This window comes from Mauremys reevesii, linkage group 2 (assembly GCF_016161935.1).
Source record: "Mauremys reevesii isolate NIE-2019 linkage group 2, ASM1616193v1, whole genome shotgun sequence".
Lineage (NCBI taxonomy): Eukaryota > Metazoa > Chordata > Testudines > Geoemydidae > Mauremys > Mauremys reevesii.
Window position 1 is genome coordinate 69,311,565 of NC_052624.1, and position 17,418 is coordinate 69,328,982.

General features: G+C 39.6%; 1 protein-coding gene across 8 annotated transcripts in view; it reads right to left on the reverse strand.

The window, feature by feature from the left end:
• The window catches only part of ZNF385D (zinc finger protein 385D), a 609,937-nt gene that overhangs the window by 202,350 nt on the left and 390,169 nt on the right, over positions 1 to 17,418 (reverse strand). For all 8 annotated transcript variants that reach the window (XM_039525575.1, XM_039525573.1, XM_039525576.1 and 5 more), the window contains one exon: positions 3,568 to 3,710. In XM_039525575.1, the coding sequence (XP_039381509.1) occupies positions 3,568 to 3,710 (143 nt within the window). The remainder of the gene's footprint in view (positions 1 to 3,567; positions 3,711 to 17,418) is intronic.

Sequence of the window (17,418 nt, forward strand, 5' to 3'; positions counted from 1 at the left end):
GCTCAGTGCTAATATGTCTGCTATTGGAATGAGGTCCTCCACTAGTATTGAGATGGAGTATAATATAGCATTTAAAGTACAGGGTTAGAAAGCCAGAGTTCTGAATATTCGTCCCAATTCTACTACTGACTTGCTGCGTGACTTTACTTTAGTATCATAACATGACTTATTTATTTCACAGGATACTGTGAAACTCAATTAATACAAGTTTGTAAAGGAATTTGAGCTCATTTGGTTATAAAGCACTCTACATATTTACAAAATCATGATCATACATGAACAAATGTATTTGGAAAAGATATCTTGGTCAAATCTTACATTTGTTCTCTTTCTCTCATGCTAAATGTACGTCCTTGTCAGAATGTCCTGTTGAAAACCAAAACTGGCTTGTACGCTACCTTCTCCTTAGGCTGATTCTGTTCCACTGCAGCTAACATGTCCTCACAGATTTTTTTCAGACTGGAAAGAATTTCTAGAAATATCCAACTGAGGCTTACAAACGACATGTAGCAATGTTCAGTATTGTATTGTTCAGATGGAAAAGCGGAACTCTAAGTGGGATACCGCAAATCAGAATGCAGGGGTCATGTTGCAGCTATGAAGTATGAGAGGATGCTGATGGCAACAGCTGAGATGACTGGATCCTCATGCACAGGAATGTCACATTCAGCAAAGGTGAATTCAACAGATGGCAAAGTATCAGGGCTTGTCTATACTTAAAATGCAGCTTAAAATGTGGGGCTTCAGTGTAGATGCTACCTATGCCAACGGGAGGGGTTGTCCCATCAGCATAGGCAATCCACATCCCTGAGAGACAGCAGGTAAATTGACAGAAGAAGTCTTCCATTGACCTAGCATTGTTTACATGGAGGCCTACGTCAGCTTAACTGTGCTACTCAGGGGTGTGGATTTTTCACATCCCTAAGCAACATAGTTATGCCAACATAATTTTCTACTGTACACCAGGCTTTAGAGACAGCAACACTGCATGAGACTGAATTTCAGGCAAGGGACTAGGAGTCCTGATACATTAGTCCCAGCTTGCTAGAAAGATGGGGATAGAAGCAGAGAGAGTCTAAAGTATACATGGTGGTGGGGTAAGCAAAGAATGGATTGCTAGTAGAAAAATGTTTGGTGATGAGCAACAAAAGGGGCACTGGTAGGAGACCATTTTTACTTTCCTGAATAATTGTAATGCATCTTTTTCTTTCAAAATATACTATAGTAGGAATGTATATGTTTAATTAATAAATACTTAATTTGAGTTGGGACACCCAAGAAATACCTGCCACTTTTGCAAATGTGGAGAGGAAGGCAGCTCCCAGTACGCACCACATACACATACACACACACACACACCCCTACCTTTGAGGCCATTTCCAGAAGCATCGATTCTGAGAAAGGGCACTTCCTGGAATGGCCTTATAGTGCCTGCTCATCAGACACTTGCTGCACTAGTATGCTTTTGCAAGTGCCATTTAATGGTACATGACATAATAGTCCTAAATGGGGGGTTTGTTTAAAAAGAAACAAACAGAAAAGATCAAGTGGGTTTGGCTGGAGAGTCTTGCCTGCATCTTGCAGGAGGTCAGACTAGATGATCATAATGGTCCCTTCTGATCTTGAATTCTATGATTCTATGATTCTATGAAGTATCAGAGGGGTAGCCATGTTAGTCTGGATCTGTAAAAAGCGACAGAGTCCTGTGGCACCTTATAGACTAACAGAAGTACTGGAGCATAAGCTTTCGTGGGTGAATACCCACTTCGTCAGACACACAGAAAAGATGTGTAAGTGGCTTCATAATTTAAGTTATACTTGAAGAAGTTTTAGGATTCCATCAACCCTGCAATTCTGCTAGTGAATGAAAACTGGCAAGTGAAACTGACAATAATAGTGTCATTGGCCAGTTTTCTACACTGGATTAGATGCAAAAGTAAACAAGCAGTAAAAATCATCAAAAGTAAATCAGATTTTTAATTTATTTTTAAATTTCATAGTAGGCCACAGAGCCAGTGAGAAAAACCCAGGCTATGGCCTGATCACTTTTTAGTGAAGCCAAACGCGAGTGGTGCTGCAACCCACTATGCACCAAGTCAAAATGCCACTCACTCAGATGTGACTCAGCTATCTCTCTGCCATAGTTTGAGCAGGTGGCTTGAGAGGTGCTTGGGTCACAGTGCCACTCAGGTTTGTGCTAGGTCAAAATGCCATTCACTCAGATTTGGAGGGGGTGGGCACAGGGGCTCATGGGCCAGGGGTGGGGGGTCAGGCTGCTGGTGTGGAAGAGGATTGTCAGAAGGGGGCAAATCTATGTCCCTCCCCTCTACACACACACACACACATGAAATGGGACTTTTGCAGCCCCTGAGCTTCAAAACATGTTATCAGTAACACAGGTAAGAAAAAACTGTGGGGTTTAATATTACTACATTTCTGGATATGATTTTTATCTCAACAGAGTGTCTTTCAAAGAGGGATACTCTTTTAGGGAATAGTTCAGAATTGGTGCTATGCTTCTTAGGATTTCAAAGTAATCAGCTTGCAATTTACTGCTTCTGGGGTCTTCATTAATGTGTGTTCTTGTTAATTACTTGTATTTAAGACTAGCAAATATTATTACCAATTAGTACATTTTAATAATATTATAGTTTATGATATTTATAGGTATTCTGTTTACAAGTAGATTAATATTTAATTACTGATATTTGTTATAAATTATGAATTACTTAACAAATTGACATGTTCCTTTACTACTCCTAATTATTTCAATATATATATGAATTAGAATTATTTTCTTTTGATTTGGAAGTTTCAGCTTCTTCTATCTTTTCTTAATGTCATTCCTTTTCAATAGCTAATATTTGTACATAAGGCAAGGGGCTTTGTACATCTTGCAAAACGGGCTATGATTGGTGCTTGCTTTTAGTCCTGCAATGGGTGCTTGCTTGCTTTTTAATCAGGCAAAAAGTAGTAAAATGCAGCGAATGTGATATCAACTTAAATTACAATTTTGTTTACAGAATTAATTATCTCAGCAGATATAGGAAAAATGGAAGGATTATGAAATAGGCTTTTGTTAGAAAAAATGGATGGAAACATTTAAGTGGTAACATTTTTCTCAAAGTGTGATGGATCATTTATAATTAGCAATTATTAAAGATACAACTACCATAGATTTTAGTTTCAAGGGCAAAGAAAGAAAAAATCCTCAGCTGAAAGAGAAAAAATAAATTGTTTTGTTTTCTGATATTCAAATCTACAAGTATACCATGTATTAGTTATGTTTTCATTGTTGCTTCAGTTTGTCCCTGACGTTTTGCTGTTGATATTCACCCACATATGTTACTATTTAGGATTTTTAGTGAAGCGTGTTGGTGACTGACAATGGAATTCTATCATCATGAGAGCTATTTATCTTGGATCCACCCTGTAACACATGTACCAAAACCTAGTCTGGTAAAATGTCCTCATAAGTGAAGACAAAGTTCCATTTGGAGCCTACTTGTGTCTCCAGAGAATTGTAAATTAGAGGAATAGACATTAATCCATCAGTGTGGTACTTACTGCATTGAAGTTGGGGAAGAGATTGACTGCTGCTGCTGTATCCAGGGGAAATGGAAGAAATGGTTTAATATCCAGCGATGGTTGTAATGGTGGGGCTGGAGTACGCACCAGGGCTGGAAGAGCAGGGCTCTGGCATGTGCCACCTTCAAGGAAAAATATGAAAGAAGATAGTAAGCAAGTGATTCTTGGTATGAAAAAACAATATAGAAAGAGTTTTATGCCAATATCAGGTTAAACACACACATTTGTATTTACCATCAAATTACTACCTTGTTAAGTATGCAACAGGCTTAACTAATGTTTATGATTCTTTGTTGATAATTGACTAAGATACCAGTCTTTCAGTTCTCTAAAATTAGCTAGCAAACCTCCGTTTCCCTCCCCTGGATTATCTTGAAATGTTAGTATAGTTCAAGTCAAATTTTCCTTTAAATGTTCAGCTAACCTGATTCTATTATAAAATCAAAGCTGAAACCACCGACCTTTACTCAAACACTCCAGGTCAGTTTAGCTCCAAAAGACTTTTTTTAACTCTTCCATGCAGTAAAAATTATTTCAACTGGTGACTGTCCAAGACTCTTCCATTCACTTGTTTGTTTTAAATTTTATTTTCTTAAATGTGCATTTATTTCTCTAGCTCAGCAACTTCAGCACAAACTTAAGCCTAACTAGCAAATCATACCTTGCTGCGTCAAGTGTTGATCAGTAAAAGTCTATTGTGAACGCACACTTATAAAACAAATTCCACATTACAGGTGTTTGTCAAAGTTCTGAATGCTACTGCAGTTCTAAGGCTACTGACAGATACTTTTTGCTGTTTCGGTAGATGGGCTTGGTTCAGAACTCTGTAAGGCAGAAAAGCTCCTCCTTGCTAAAGCTACCAATGAACAGTTCTGTGGGAACATTATGTAAATGAATAAATCCCCTTGCATACTAATAAGCAGCCACCTGTTTGTAATGAACCACGATTTTACAGATTTGTTTGCCCCTTGCCACAGATCCCAACATAGTCCAGATGATTGAGAGCTGGAAATATTCAAGCCCAATCTCGGCTTCCACTGTCTCCCATCTTCTGGTTACATTCCAAAACATCAATTCACTGTTAATTAAAGAGTGTTTGAATCCTAGGAAACTGTTGAAATATGCCAGTGTTGTTCTAATCTGAGAGGCAGGCAGCAGACTGTAAAAACCTGCTGGTAGGAGGCCAAGAAACATTCAAAGAACAAAATGGAAAGGGAGTTTTACCCCATCACAGAACACAGAGAGAGACAGATCAAAAATTTCTCTCTCGCACACACACTTACTTCACAGATGAGTAGTATATTTTTTTCATTAGAGTTCATATATACAGCAGTCAGAATGACACACTAAATCCGTCCACATTTGGCCAGCAAAGCTGCTAACCAGAGTTGCAACTCAATGCTTCTAATTGAGGGCTAATGGCATAAGATTTAATTAACCAGTTGTAGCAGGGACATCAGCATTTGGGCTTCTCAATATAAATTCAGCTGGAGCCAAATGATCAAAGACTATGTTTTAACATCTTTTCAGTTCCTCTGTGAAACACTTTACAAAATATTCTTGAAAAGGATGCATTAATCACTAGTATACCAAAGGAATTAATTTAGGGCTCATCATACTCTCACACTGGTTTCACACTAGGGTAACTGCACTGACGCTGTTGGAGTCACTGCTGATTTACATGAGCGTAAGAGTGCACAGAATCAGGACTGTACAGTAAGGCAGTTGAGCACACAGACACTACATAAAAACACTACAAGAAGTCTGCATTCACCACAGTCCATTAGAAAGTTATTTATCATCTGCTTGATAATAGCAGCAATTAATGGAGTGGCTACTGTTGGAGATAGGATACCGGACCAGATGAACTGCTGGAATGTTATTATGGAATTATTATGTAGACTATGTAAAAAATAACTGACAGGCCTCGGTGTAGTGCTACACAGGATAAATCCAGCCAAACAGAGAAAGAAAACTTGGTAAGTATATGGGTAGGCAAGAGGGTTCCAGGATGTTTGCAAAGTATTACTTCAAGGTGGTGTCCGACCACAAACCACCCACACTATCACTAAAAAGTAAAGTCCTAGCCAAGGTGCCTATTAGATGCCAGATATTCCTCATCTCTTTGTTGGGATTTACACTTATAGTAGCTCAGGAATTGGGAACCTCGTACTAGTGACTAACACCTTATTGAGGACTCCCCCTCATGGTCTTCACTCCCACCCATTCCACATCCCATCTGCTAAATGATCAGCATTAACTATTTCAATGCTGACATTCTGAAATATCATCATAAGGCTTTTGAGATAACACCTCAGTGAGATAAAGGGTGCATGTGAGAGCACGGCCATTGCTCCAGGCTGTATGTTTGCAGACACAGGAGTACAGCACAGCCCTTGCTTACCTTCCAAATGTAAACCAAATGCAATGTTTGCACCCATAAGAATGAGAAACTTAATTTATAAAAAAAATGAAAGATCAAATTTTGGAAAATCTGACAGTCTTAGAGCATACATAACTACATCAAGTGGAGTGAATATCTGACATTAATGCAATAGCATGGAGCAGCTGGGCTGCTTAATATATTTGTCCTCTGTTTAGCCCGGATTATCCTGGGGTTTTAAATTCAGTTCCAGAGGCTCCTAGTCCCAACCAATGGCCTGTACAGCTGGCTGAAGTTTATGTTTTTAACTCTGTTCCTCTCACTAGATGGCACCATACAGAGATGGGTGGCAGCAGTAGGTAGCTGAGGCCTTTGTCATGTGACAGTGATAAAGGATCATAGGAGTCGTCACTTTATCCTTTATGGTATGTCATCCTGTAAGAAGATGGGAACTACAGTGCCATCGCTGTACGTAATCAGGACCCAGAGCTTTGGAAAGTTCTGCTGTCATAGCATTGACATCACTTCGGAAGTGTGTTTCCTGCTAAGAGCCAACCGTGTTCAGTACACTTGGATCCAGTTTGCAGTTGTATACCAGCACTAGTGGCTATTTAAGCAGGTCTAATTTCATTGAATCTAATTTCATTACTAGCAGAGGGAAGGAAAATGAGGCTAGACAGGGAAGAGAGAGAGACAAAAAGAGGAAGGAAAACGGGGGAGGAAAAGAAATAAAATATGGTGGTCATAGAGGTGAGTACATTTTCCCACTGAGCAATGCTGAATGTGACAACATTGTAGTTAGCTAGTAACAATACCTACACGGTTTTAGTTATTACATGAAGGACGTACTTACTCTGGATCTTTTTGCAAACCTCTCATTGACTGTAGTTGGAGTTTCACTGTGGATGGAGGGAGATACGCAACTGTATATTCATACCCCATCCTATAGACCATCACTAAAAATGGAATATTGTCCTCCTCACACCATGCCTTTGACACCCTGTGCTCAGTGCCTGAAGCAGACATAGGCTCCCCTCTCAGAGGTCATCAGGAGGGGTAGAACAGAGTCTTTCTATGAACTGGGCACTGCTTGAGGCCCTGAACATTCCCTCAAAAATTATCCTGAGATAAAGCTATTCTTGACCCTCACTACACTACTGCTTTTTAAAGTGGTAAGACATCGGTTAATACTTTAGTGATATTGTGGTTTAGCCAGAGTCCCAACAAAAAGTTCAGATCCTAATCTGGATTTGAACTTCCCCAAAATTCAGGAGTGTTCATGTTTGGGGTTTGAGTCCAGCTTTTTATTCATAAGGGAGAAAAATATATTGCCGTTTAGAAACACAGTTACCTTAGTATTTGAACTAAGTTTGAGGCAATAATTTGTTGGCTGAGATTCCAAAGAATCTAAAATACAGGCATCATAGTTCCTCTGCCAGAGTCACTGACAACACATCCAGGGTAAATATAGTGCTTAATTTGAGCCCCAGCACCTCTACGCTTGGCAGTTCATAGCTCTGGCACCTCTGGGCTTGCTGCATCAGTTATGAATGTAAAAAAATTGCTTGAGCCTCAGCATCTCTTTCATTACAAATTAAGCACTAGGTAAATATGAGTGAACTGGTTTTGAAAAAAATAACTCACCCACCTGAACCTTTGCCCTTTCCAATAACCAAAAGAAACACGTTTTGTGTGAAATTCTGGAAAGTTCAACTAATTCCACTCACTCCCAACTCAACATTTGAATATGTTGCCACTAAAAAGGCTATTTTTGCAGTATTTTAAGTCAAGTGCAGCAGTCAATACTGCATTTGTGTCTGTGAGCATACACTGTACTTGGCGCAGCACTTTCCTGCCACATAAGATTCACATTCTAGATGGTATATTTCACATGAGCAGATGTTACTCCAAAGCCAGCAATGATTTGTACATGAAACACCTTTCCTACCCATTTTCTTTAGCATGCAATTTTATACTTTGTAATGCATAATGTGGGGAAAGGGAGTGTGGTTTAACAAAGAATTTTGAAAATTTCCATGAAATAAAATTAAAATTAATCATGTCAGGTCAAATAAAAACATTCTGCTTTTTGTTTTTGATTATATTACATTGTATGATATTCTAATTTAAAATAAATTTCTTAACAGAAATTTGTTTCCAAAGGAAAATTTGATATACTCTGTAGGTCACTGCTAGGTGAGGAGGAGGAAGAGTGTGTGTGTACACACACACACACACACACACACAATGTGTATATATAGATTACAATATGGCTACCCTTTATCCGGTTTAGGACCAGGAGCAAAATCAACTATGCAACAATGATGACAAAGCAGAAAATAGCCTGGGAGTACCGAAGGGCCTACCAATGATTGTTTACTATGTAGAGTACAGAAATACTATTTTTGTTGGTTGCTGGAGTGATAGGGCAACGCCCTTATCCCTCAATCCCACTGACATTCTACTCAGAATAGCTTGGGCAACCACAACTCTTGTGACCTGGACCTGGAGAAAGATTTTCTATTTGTCAGCCTACATGTCGTCTCCACGTGCACATGCACATTCCTAGTCCTTTCCCTCAACTTCAGGTTTAAATTCCAGAAGAAGAGCCATATATCTCAGAAATAAAATTTCAGTGTTGCAGACTCAAACAGTTTAAATAATTTGCAAAAGTATTTGGAACCTTTTAGGCACTATACAACTGAGCACAAACTCCAAACTTGTATAATCTATTAATCTAATCCTTTCAAAATTATTCCATCACTAGCTGCCATCACAACAAAGATAAGATGAAAGAACAATTCAATTCTGAATTCTATTTTCATTCTTTCGTTACTTGGCAAACATTTTCTCTTTTAGGCTGTCTGAATAGGCTGATTCCCTAATTCCATTCTCAGTGGATAAACCAGACCCTAAACTAGTGTCTAAATTCACTCCCATCCTGGAGTCTGTTTTTCAGTAAACCAAAACCAATAGCAAAATGTAAGTCTTAGCATTCGCTTTCTCCCCAAATGGCTATTCCTAGGAATCCTCTCCAGCACCTTCATTCTTACTCTAGTTCCTTCTGGCTCACAGTAACACTCATATTCCCTTTATAGCCTGGTTGGAGCTAATGGGACTCAGAAATAATAATCCTGCATCTTAATGGAGGGTTTTACTACCTGAGCCAAAAGTAATGAGAAAAGCCCCCCATTTTTCTACAGCCGGAGTTCTCAACCTTTTTTTTTCTGAGCGCCCCCCCCCAAGCAATAAAAATTTATCAGCCAAGCTGTGCCACAACTGTTTTTCTGCATATAAAAGCCAGGGCCGGCATTAAGGGGTAGCAAGCAGGGCAATTGCTCAGGGCCCCATACCACAGAGGGCACAGTGAAGATAAGTTGCTCAGGCTTCGGCTTCAGCCCTGGGTGGTGGAGCTCAGAGACTCGGGCTGCAGTCCTTTGCAGTGGGGCTTTGGCTTTCTTCCCTGGGCTCTAGAGAGTCTAATGCTGGCCACGCTTAGCAGCTACCCAGGGTGTCCTGGACCCCGGTTGAGAAATATCATTCCACAGGACCTTAAAGTCAGCCAGCCAATCACTGTTAAGGGCTAAAATTTATCACACAGATTCTGAGCCCAAAGGTGATCTTTATTTTGCAGAAGAGTTTCAACATCAGCTGAGATATTTTTTACAGTAAACAGGTGTGTTTGGGTAGGGGTTGGGGGATGCATATGTTTTGTTTTTATTTTAATTAAGGTTTTTTGTGCTTTGAAACTCAAAACAGCTTACATTTTAAACTTGCCGTGGATCTAGGGCTAGATCCACAAAGCAATTAAGGCATTGCAATGCCCTAACTTCTAGACACCTTGCCACCCAGTGGGATAATTAAATATTAATTGGGCCAAAGAAAATGAGAATAACTATAGCCCAGTTAGGGTACTAACATGGGAGGCCTACGTTCCAGTCTGCCTGCTCCAATGACTAATTATTTATATACAGTGGAATGGCTTCAACAGGAGAGACAGAGAAAGATTCACCCCAGAATACCTCCCAGCCCAGTGGTTAGGGAACACAAGTTCAAATCTCTTCTCCACAGCTGGCAGAGAGGGCAATTGAACTAGGGTCTCCCACAGCCTGGGTGAATGCTCACAACACTGAGCTAAAAGTGGATAAGGAGACCAACTCCTCCTCTGCAAGCTGTTAGTATGTTTAGGCACGCTCAGAGCATGTTTAACAAATTGTGACCCATAGGGGAACACCTAGTTTGAGATTCCTGCCAGGGTTTAAGCATGGGATAGGCACCTAGGTTGAGGTAGTGGTACTTCTGCTCACTGGCAGAAGCTTAGGCACCTAAATTTCTATTGTTAAAGTCCCCTTGGTGCCTAAAGAGTTAGATGTCAGCTGAGCAGTGGTTTTGAGGTGCCTAAAGGGGCAGATATACACCTAAGTCCTTTTGCAGACCTAGCCCTTAGTCATCGGTGAGGACAAGTAAGTGTTCTTGCCATGTCTGAACTGATCTTGTTCACAATTTAAGAAAAGATAAGCATTAAGAATGATGGGCTGGTTATGATGGATACTAAATTTTCATAATTTCTGAACAAACGCTGACTACACTCAGATCTGCAGAGAAATTGGAAGGAGATTTTTAAAGAATTGTAACAAGACAGAAGAAAAAGGCTCCTTGATCAGGAGAGAACTACAGGAAGCTTGAAAATAATTGGTTTGTCCATAGGATATGAAATGTAGATCTGCCTTCTAGGAATATTTCAGGCTAATGTGATTTGCCAGGACTTACAACCACTAGGTCACATTCCCTTACTAATGGTCTTACTGCTAAATTGTTCATTTGGCTCTGAACAAGCTCCCCATCTTTGGATCAATGGTCTTAATTTTTGCAACAGATGCTTTTCTTAGAAAGTGCTATACTGGCACTTTCAAGATTACTTTTGTTCCATAATAAACAGTATCCACTGATGAATTATTTTAACCTCCATTGGTAAAATATTCTTTGTTTAAAGGCCAAATGGCCTTTATACTATACTATTTTAGTATTTAGATCATGCACACACTCAGCGTACAGAATATTAATTTGATTTTCATGATACGTATTATTTATATGTAAATATATCTATTTTAAATATTAAAATCTGGCAGACTAAATTCATCTCTGGTACTTATCCCTGTTGATCTTAAGGAATCTACACTAAGGCTGAGTTACTTTGTCCAGTGCTTCAATAGCAACATATTATTTGGAAGTCTGATGATGATGCCTAACATTTATAACGTTAGGTCTCAATTATTTGAAGTTTTAAAAGAAGTATATGCACTTGATTTCTCATTTGGTATTACAGGTTTTAGTGCTGTTCTTTCATACTGTAAAAATCTTAAAGGTGCCTTTGAAAATTAAAATATTCAGATTTCAAATACAAATGTGTGATATAATCATTGTTAATTTCAGAAAAGATGACACAGGAGACCTAACAACAGAGAATAAACCTTAGAAATGAGGGTCCAGTCTGTAGTCCTTATTTGTGCAAAAGTCCCCTGACTTCCATGAGTAGGGAAGTTGGAAGCCTAGAAACCCGTACAACATATGGTAATTCATGCTTTTCTTTCATAGGCTTTGCAGTTGGTCACATTAACAGTTGATAACTTTGCAGAGGATGAATTTGACTGTGCCTCAGCAGTTGATATCTAGAGAATTATTTTTGTCTAGAGGTAATTGTGATTCCTGCAAAGTTAGTAACTTGTTTTGGGAAAATAAACTCTAACTTATTTATAGCAACCTGGGACTATGTATTTCGATGCAAAGTAATGCAACCTCAGTTTTACATTATTTCTTTGCATTTACAATATGGTTGCAGCATGTTGGGAGATATAAAAAATGTATTTTAAGACAGATATATTTAAATAGGATAATGAATCTGTCTCTATAGTCATGCATGTATGGAAGCACATTTCTCTGCTGCTTGTATGCAACTCCTATGGTAGTCACATGAAGCTGACATCATGACCTTCCACCTCATCCTGTTTTTAGCACAAGAGAAACCATTCAAATCCCCTGTACTCCTGATTCACAGTGCATATGGCGAACATAAACAAGAATTTTCAAAAAAAATAAATTAATATAAAATTTACTAAAAACAGGATCTGAACCCACAACCCAGTACTTCACACATTCTAGCCATGAAGCATATTAACCCATTGTACCCCACATCTTACTTATAATCATTGCTTTCCAAGGAATAAATGGTACCCGAGTGTTCACCATGTTTAATGTATTTATTAGGGCTGGTCAAAAAAATTCCTACTAAACTTTTGTTGGAATTTGCCCATTCATCAAAATTGAAATGTTCTGTGGAGACAGTACTATTTCAACCAAGTTCCAAAGGAACACAGGTACGTTTCCTGCCAGCCCACCAGCCTGGCTCCTCCGCAACCTACCATGTAGACTGCTCCAGAGTCAGGGACCTCAAGGCATCTAGGGCCAGCAGCTCCAGCACAGTTCATGATAGAGCCTGGGCTCCAATCTCTTTCAATTTAGAAATGTTTAGTTTTCATTCCCAACTAGAATGAAAGGATGTTTTGAATGATCAGATCCCCCACAAAACAGAATTAACTTTATCTGCACAGGTCTACTATATATCCTCCTGACACCTACATGGGATGGGTAAACTATTATCCCTATTTTACAGATGAGGAACTGAGACACAGAGAGGCTAAGGGATTTTTCCAAGGCCACACAAGTAATTGGAGGCAGAGAAGGACTGAACCCAGGTTCTCCAAGTTCCATACCAGCCTCCTAACCCAGAACCATCATCCCTGGGTCTCACAGGCATTTGAGCACATATTCATTGGGCTGTATACGTTAACACCTATAATGAGTTTTGTCGTGATCAGATAGATATCTGTTTATAGCTCCATAGAATGGAGATATAGTCACTGATAGTATTTTTAATTATGGTACATGTAGTGTTTATATGCAACAATGTCTAATATGCCTTATGTTTTTATGAATTAATTACTGTGCACTAATTATCACAGGACACAGAAATTATGGACGCTCAAGTATAACTTTTAGTCAGAAACGGTACTTTAACTACATGAATAACTGTGTCTGAACCAGGTCTTAGAAACACAAAATAACCTGGTGTGCCATAGGCCAAATTCAGCCCTGACTTAACCAGGCCCAGCTCTAATGATTTCAGGGGAGTTGCACACTCTTTCAATATCACTGAAGTTGGTCTCATCCCTTTCTGTCTATTTTGAACCTTTATTTTTAAGGTTTTCCTAAAAAAACCCAAACAAAACACATGCCTATTGCAACCTTCCAGAGAAGCATGGAGTCTTACAATTAGCCATTGTTAAGATACATGAAAAGTAGTGGTAAACATATTTATTTGATTTTAAATGCCAAGCAGGCTTAGTATGTTGAACAGTAAGAAGAAAGAGTATCATTAAGTCAGTGTTTCTCAAGCTTTTCAAAGCAAAGCCCCATCTTCAGGAAAATGAAAACATTTGCCCCTCTAGTGTGGTGTTAATGACCTACACATCTTAATTTATGCAATTTACACATAATTCTGGCTGAGAGGTGGTAGCTAGATCAACAGAAGAATTCTCCCATCGACCTAGCTCTGTCTACACCAGGAGTTAGGTTTAGCTGCATTTTTCAGGGGTGCAGATTTTTTCCTGATTGACATAGTTATACCAACCTAATTTCCTAGTGTAGATCAGACCTTTTTTTTTTTTTTAAGGTAAAAACTGAGACTCTGGAGAACAACTGAAAGATCTGTCTGCATCTGCTCCACTAGCTCCCCTTCCTCTTGGCAAACTACAACGATTCTCATTTCTTGTTGGCCATTACCATCTCCGTCCCCGTCCCCTCTCGCCGCCCTGTCAACTTCTTTACTAGAGCAGGGTGATCATGAGGAAGCCAGGGTTACAGCGGCAAAGACTAGCTTGCTGAAACCAAGCCCATAATGCATAGCATTATGCTAACATTTTCATCATGACATGAGAATGCCAGCCCAGAGGATCTTGTCCAGAGTGCAGGTGACAGAAGAGGGCCAGCTACAGGGGAAAGCAGTTGTCCCTTTTCTTTTGACCATGTAGACTCGTGTAAAGAACCAAAGGACTCCTCTTGGCCAGCACTTCCATGTGCAGCTTTCACCCACTGTCTGTGCTCAGTCCTGTTCCATTTGAAGTCAATGGGCATTTAACAAATTAAATGCAATGGCAGCTAGATCCAGTTCTCATGAGGAGCGCTGGCTCCTTTTGGCTGGCATTGCAATGTGATGAACTCACAGCATGAACAATTATTTAAATGCATTAATCAGAAGAGGAAAACCTGCAGTGTTCAGGATCTCTTCAGCCAGCATGGAGTTTTGGCCAAACCATTCAATCAGCACAACCCCTTTCTTTTGTGGGGTTCAGCAGTTGTGGCAATATCTTTGCCGGGAACCAGACTGACAGCTCTGTTATTAGCTGGAGTATTCTAGATTCCCCCACCATCCAAGAAGCTTATAATATATTATGATCAAAGACCTCCTAGATAGTGCCATGGAGTAACTGATGCAGGACTCAACAAAAAGCTCGTTATAAACCTCCTAGACCCCACAGTGGACCTGCATGTGGGAGTCTGCTAAACAGCACCAGAGTCAATCCAATATACTCTCCTCCAGTGTCAGGTTCCATTAATATACCTTAACCATGAAGCCTTAAAAAATTCAAAAATAGTACTAACAGTTGAGTACTATAAACCCACATTAATTTAAAAGCATTATACTTGCTGACATTTAAAAATCTTTGACCTGGCTTGTTCAGCAGTTGGATTTTTCTAATGTCCTTATAAAGGTCATGTTTATGGTATAATGAACACACATTTGCAAGGGTTATTAATCAGAGAAACACTATATCGCAAACAGATTTTTGAGGAATTTTTCATTTTTATGCGGAATATCTTAGCTATTTAAAAAGCCCCATTTTTCAAGAGCACGCTTGGGAATAAATAAAATTAATTAACTTCTGCAGCTATGATATCTTTATTTTAAAGAAAATAGATACACAACTCAGAAACAAATGAGACAAATATCATAAAAGAGATTCTGTTATTTCAACAGACTCCATTGACATTTTGTAAAACTTTGGCAATGAAGCTAGTAGTGTACAGCAATGCCATTTTCAAACAGCAATGGGAAGTTTGAGAACTAAGAACTTTATTATTAACCCAATGGTTGTTGTCATTACACACTTTTTTAGCCATAGGCACTGAGAAGCAGAGGGGACCTGATCTTAACAGCTATGCTGCTATGTATATTTTTCGCAGAAAATCCTACCTGCCTCCATCCATGGAGGGTCATGCCAGCAGCAAAACCAGTGTATGGATGGAAAGGTGGAGTATACAGGGAGTTAAGGATTAGGTGAGGGAAGGATGATAGAAGTCTATAAAGGAACAGCAAACTCTAACCATGTCAAGGACTGCTCCAAAGAGCAACTTCTACTCTGATACAGAAGGGAAATCAGGAGCGGGACAACAGGTACATGGCTAAGTGGATCCACCAGACCATACCCCTTATACTGGGGCATGGAAAATTCAAAACAAGGAAGATGTACTGCAGCACTTTATACTAGTCATATGCAGCTGTGGGGTATGATTCTTCCCTGCTTCAACCCCCATATAGTTTCTTGCTTTAAAACACTGCATTGTTAGTAATTCTACTGGATTTTAGAAGATACCCAAAACAATTCACTGAAATCATAGAATATCAGGGTTGGAAGGGACCTCAGGAGGTCATCTAATCCAACCCCCTGCTCAAAACAGGACTAATTCCCAACTAAATCATCCCAGCCAGGGCTTTGTCAAGCCTGACCTTAAAAATCTCTAAGGAAGGAGATTCCACCACCTCCCTAGGCAACCCTTTCCAGTGCTTCACCACCCTCCTAGTGAAAAAGTTTTTCCTAATATCCAACCTAGACCTCCCCCACTGCAACTTGAGACCATTACTCCTTGTTCTATCATCTGGTACCACTGAGAACAGTCTAGATCCATCCTCTTTGGAAGCCACTTTCAGGTAGTTGAAAGCAGCTATCAAATCCCCCCTCATTCTTCTCTTCTGCATACTAAACAATCCCAGTTCCCTCAGCCTCTCCTCATAAGTCATGTGCTGTAGTCCCCTAATAATTTTTGTTGCCCTCCGCTGGACTCTTTCCAATTTTTCCACATCCTTCTTGTAGCGTGGGGCCCAAAACTGGACACAGAACTCTAGATGAGGCCTCACCAATGTCAAATAGAGGGGAATGATCACGTCCCTCGATCGGCTGGAAATGCCCCTACTTATACAGCTCAAAAAGCCATTTGCCTTCTTGGCAACAAGGGCACACTGTTGACTCATATCCAGCTTCTCATCCACTGCAACCCCTAGGTCCTTTTTCTGCAGAACTGCTTCCTAGCCATTCAGTCCCTAGTCTGTAACAGTGAATGGGATTCTTCCATCCTAAGTGCAGGACTCTGCACTTGTCCTTGTTGAACATCATCAGGTTTCTTTTGGCCCAATCCTCTAATTTGTCTAGGTCCCTCTGTATCCTATCTCTACCCTCTAATGTATCTACCACTCCTCCCAGTTTAGTGTCATCTGCAAACTTGCTGAGAGCGCAGTCCACACCATCTTCCAGATCATTAATGAAGATATTGAACAAAACTGGCCCGAAGACCAATCCTTGGGGCACTCTGCTTGATACTGGCTGCCAACTAGACATGGAGCCATTGATCACTACTCATTGAGCCCGACGATCTAGCCAGCTTTCTATCCACCTTATAGTCCATTCATCCAGCCCATACTTCTTTAACTTGCCAGCAAGAATACTGTGGTGCTCTGCACAATTCAGCTTTTAAGAGGTCTGATTATTTTTTGTGCATAAAAGACAAATGTGACAAACTGTACTTTAGAATTCCTCTATTACAGCCTCTGGGTTTTGATTCACAGTAAATATTGGATGAATAAATGTTTAAATCTGATTTCTGTTAGGTTTATGTCCCTTAAGAAGTAGACAGGGGGGTAAGATAAATTGTTTCTAGCTAAATATTAGCGGGTGAGAAAATAGAGTGGAGCCAAAAGCACAGAATTCACAAAAGGATATTTATATGGATGAGAACATCCACAGTCACATTAGATAGGAATAAGATTTATAAGGGATATAAAGCCTCATACTTCTGGGCATAAAGCAACCACTAAAACAGATAGTAGTTTGGAAGAAACTTGCTCCAATGGGCAGGTTACTTTATAATTTTCCACAATGAAATACTGGTCACTTTCAGAGACATAATATCTAACTAAATGGGCAACTAGTCTGAACTGGTATGTTCCTGTTTTAAGACACTAAATATAAGCTGTTTACATTAAAGAACCACAGCTTGCTCCATCTACAGGCATTCAAAACTCAGATATGCAAAGCTTCAACAGTAAACTTTACAAG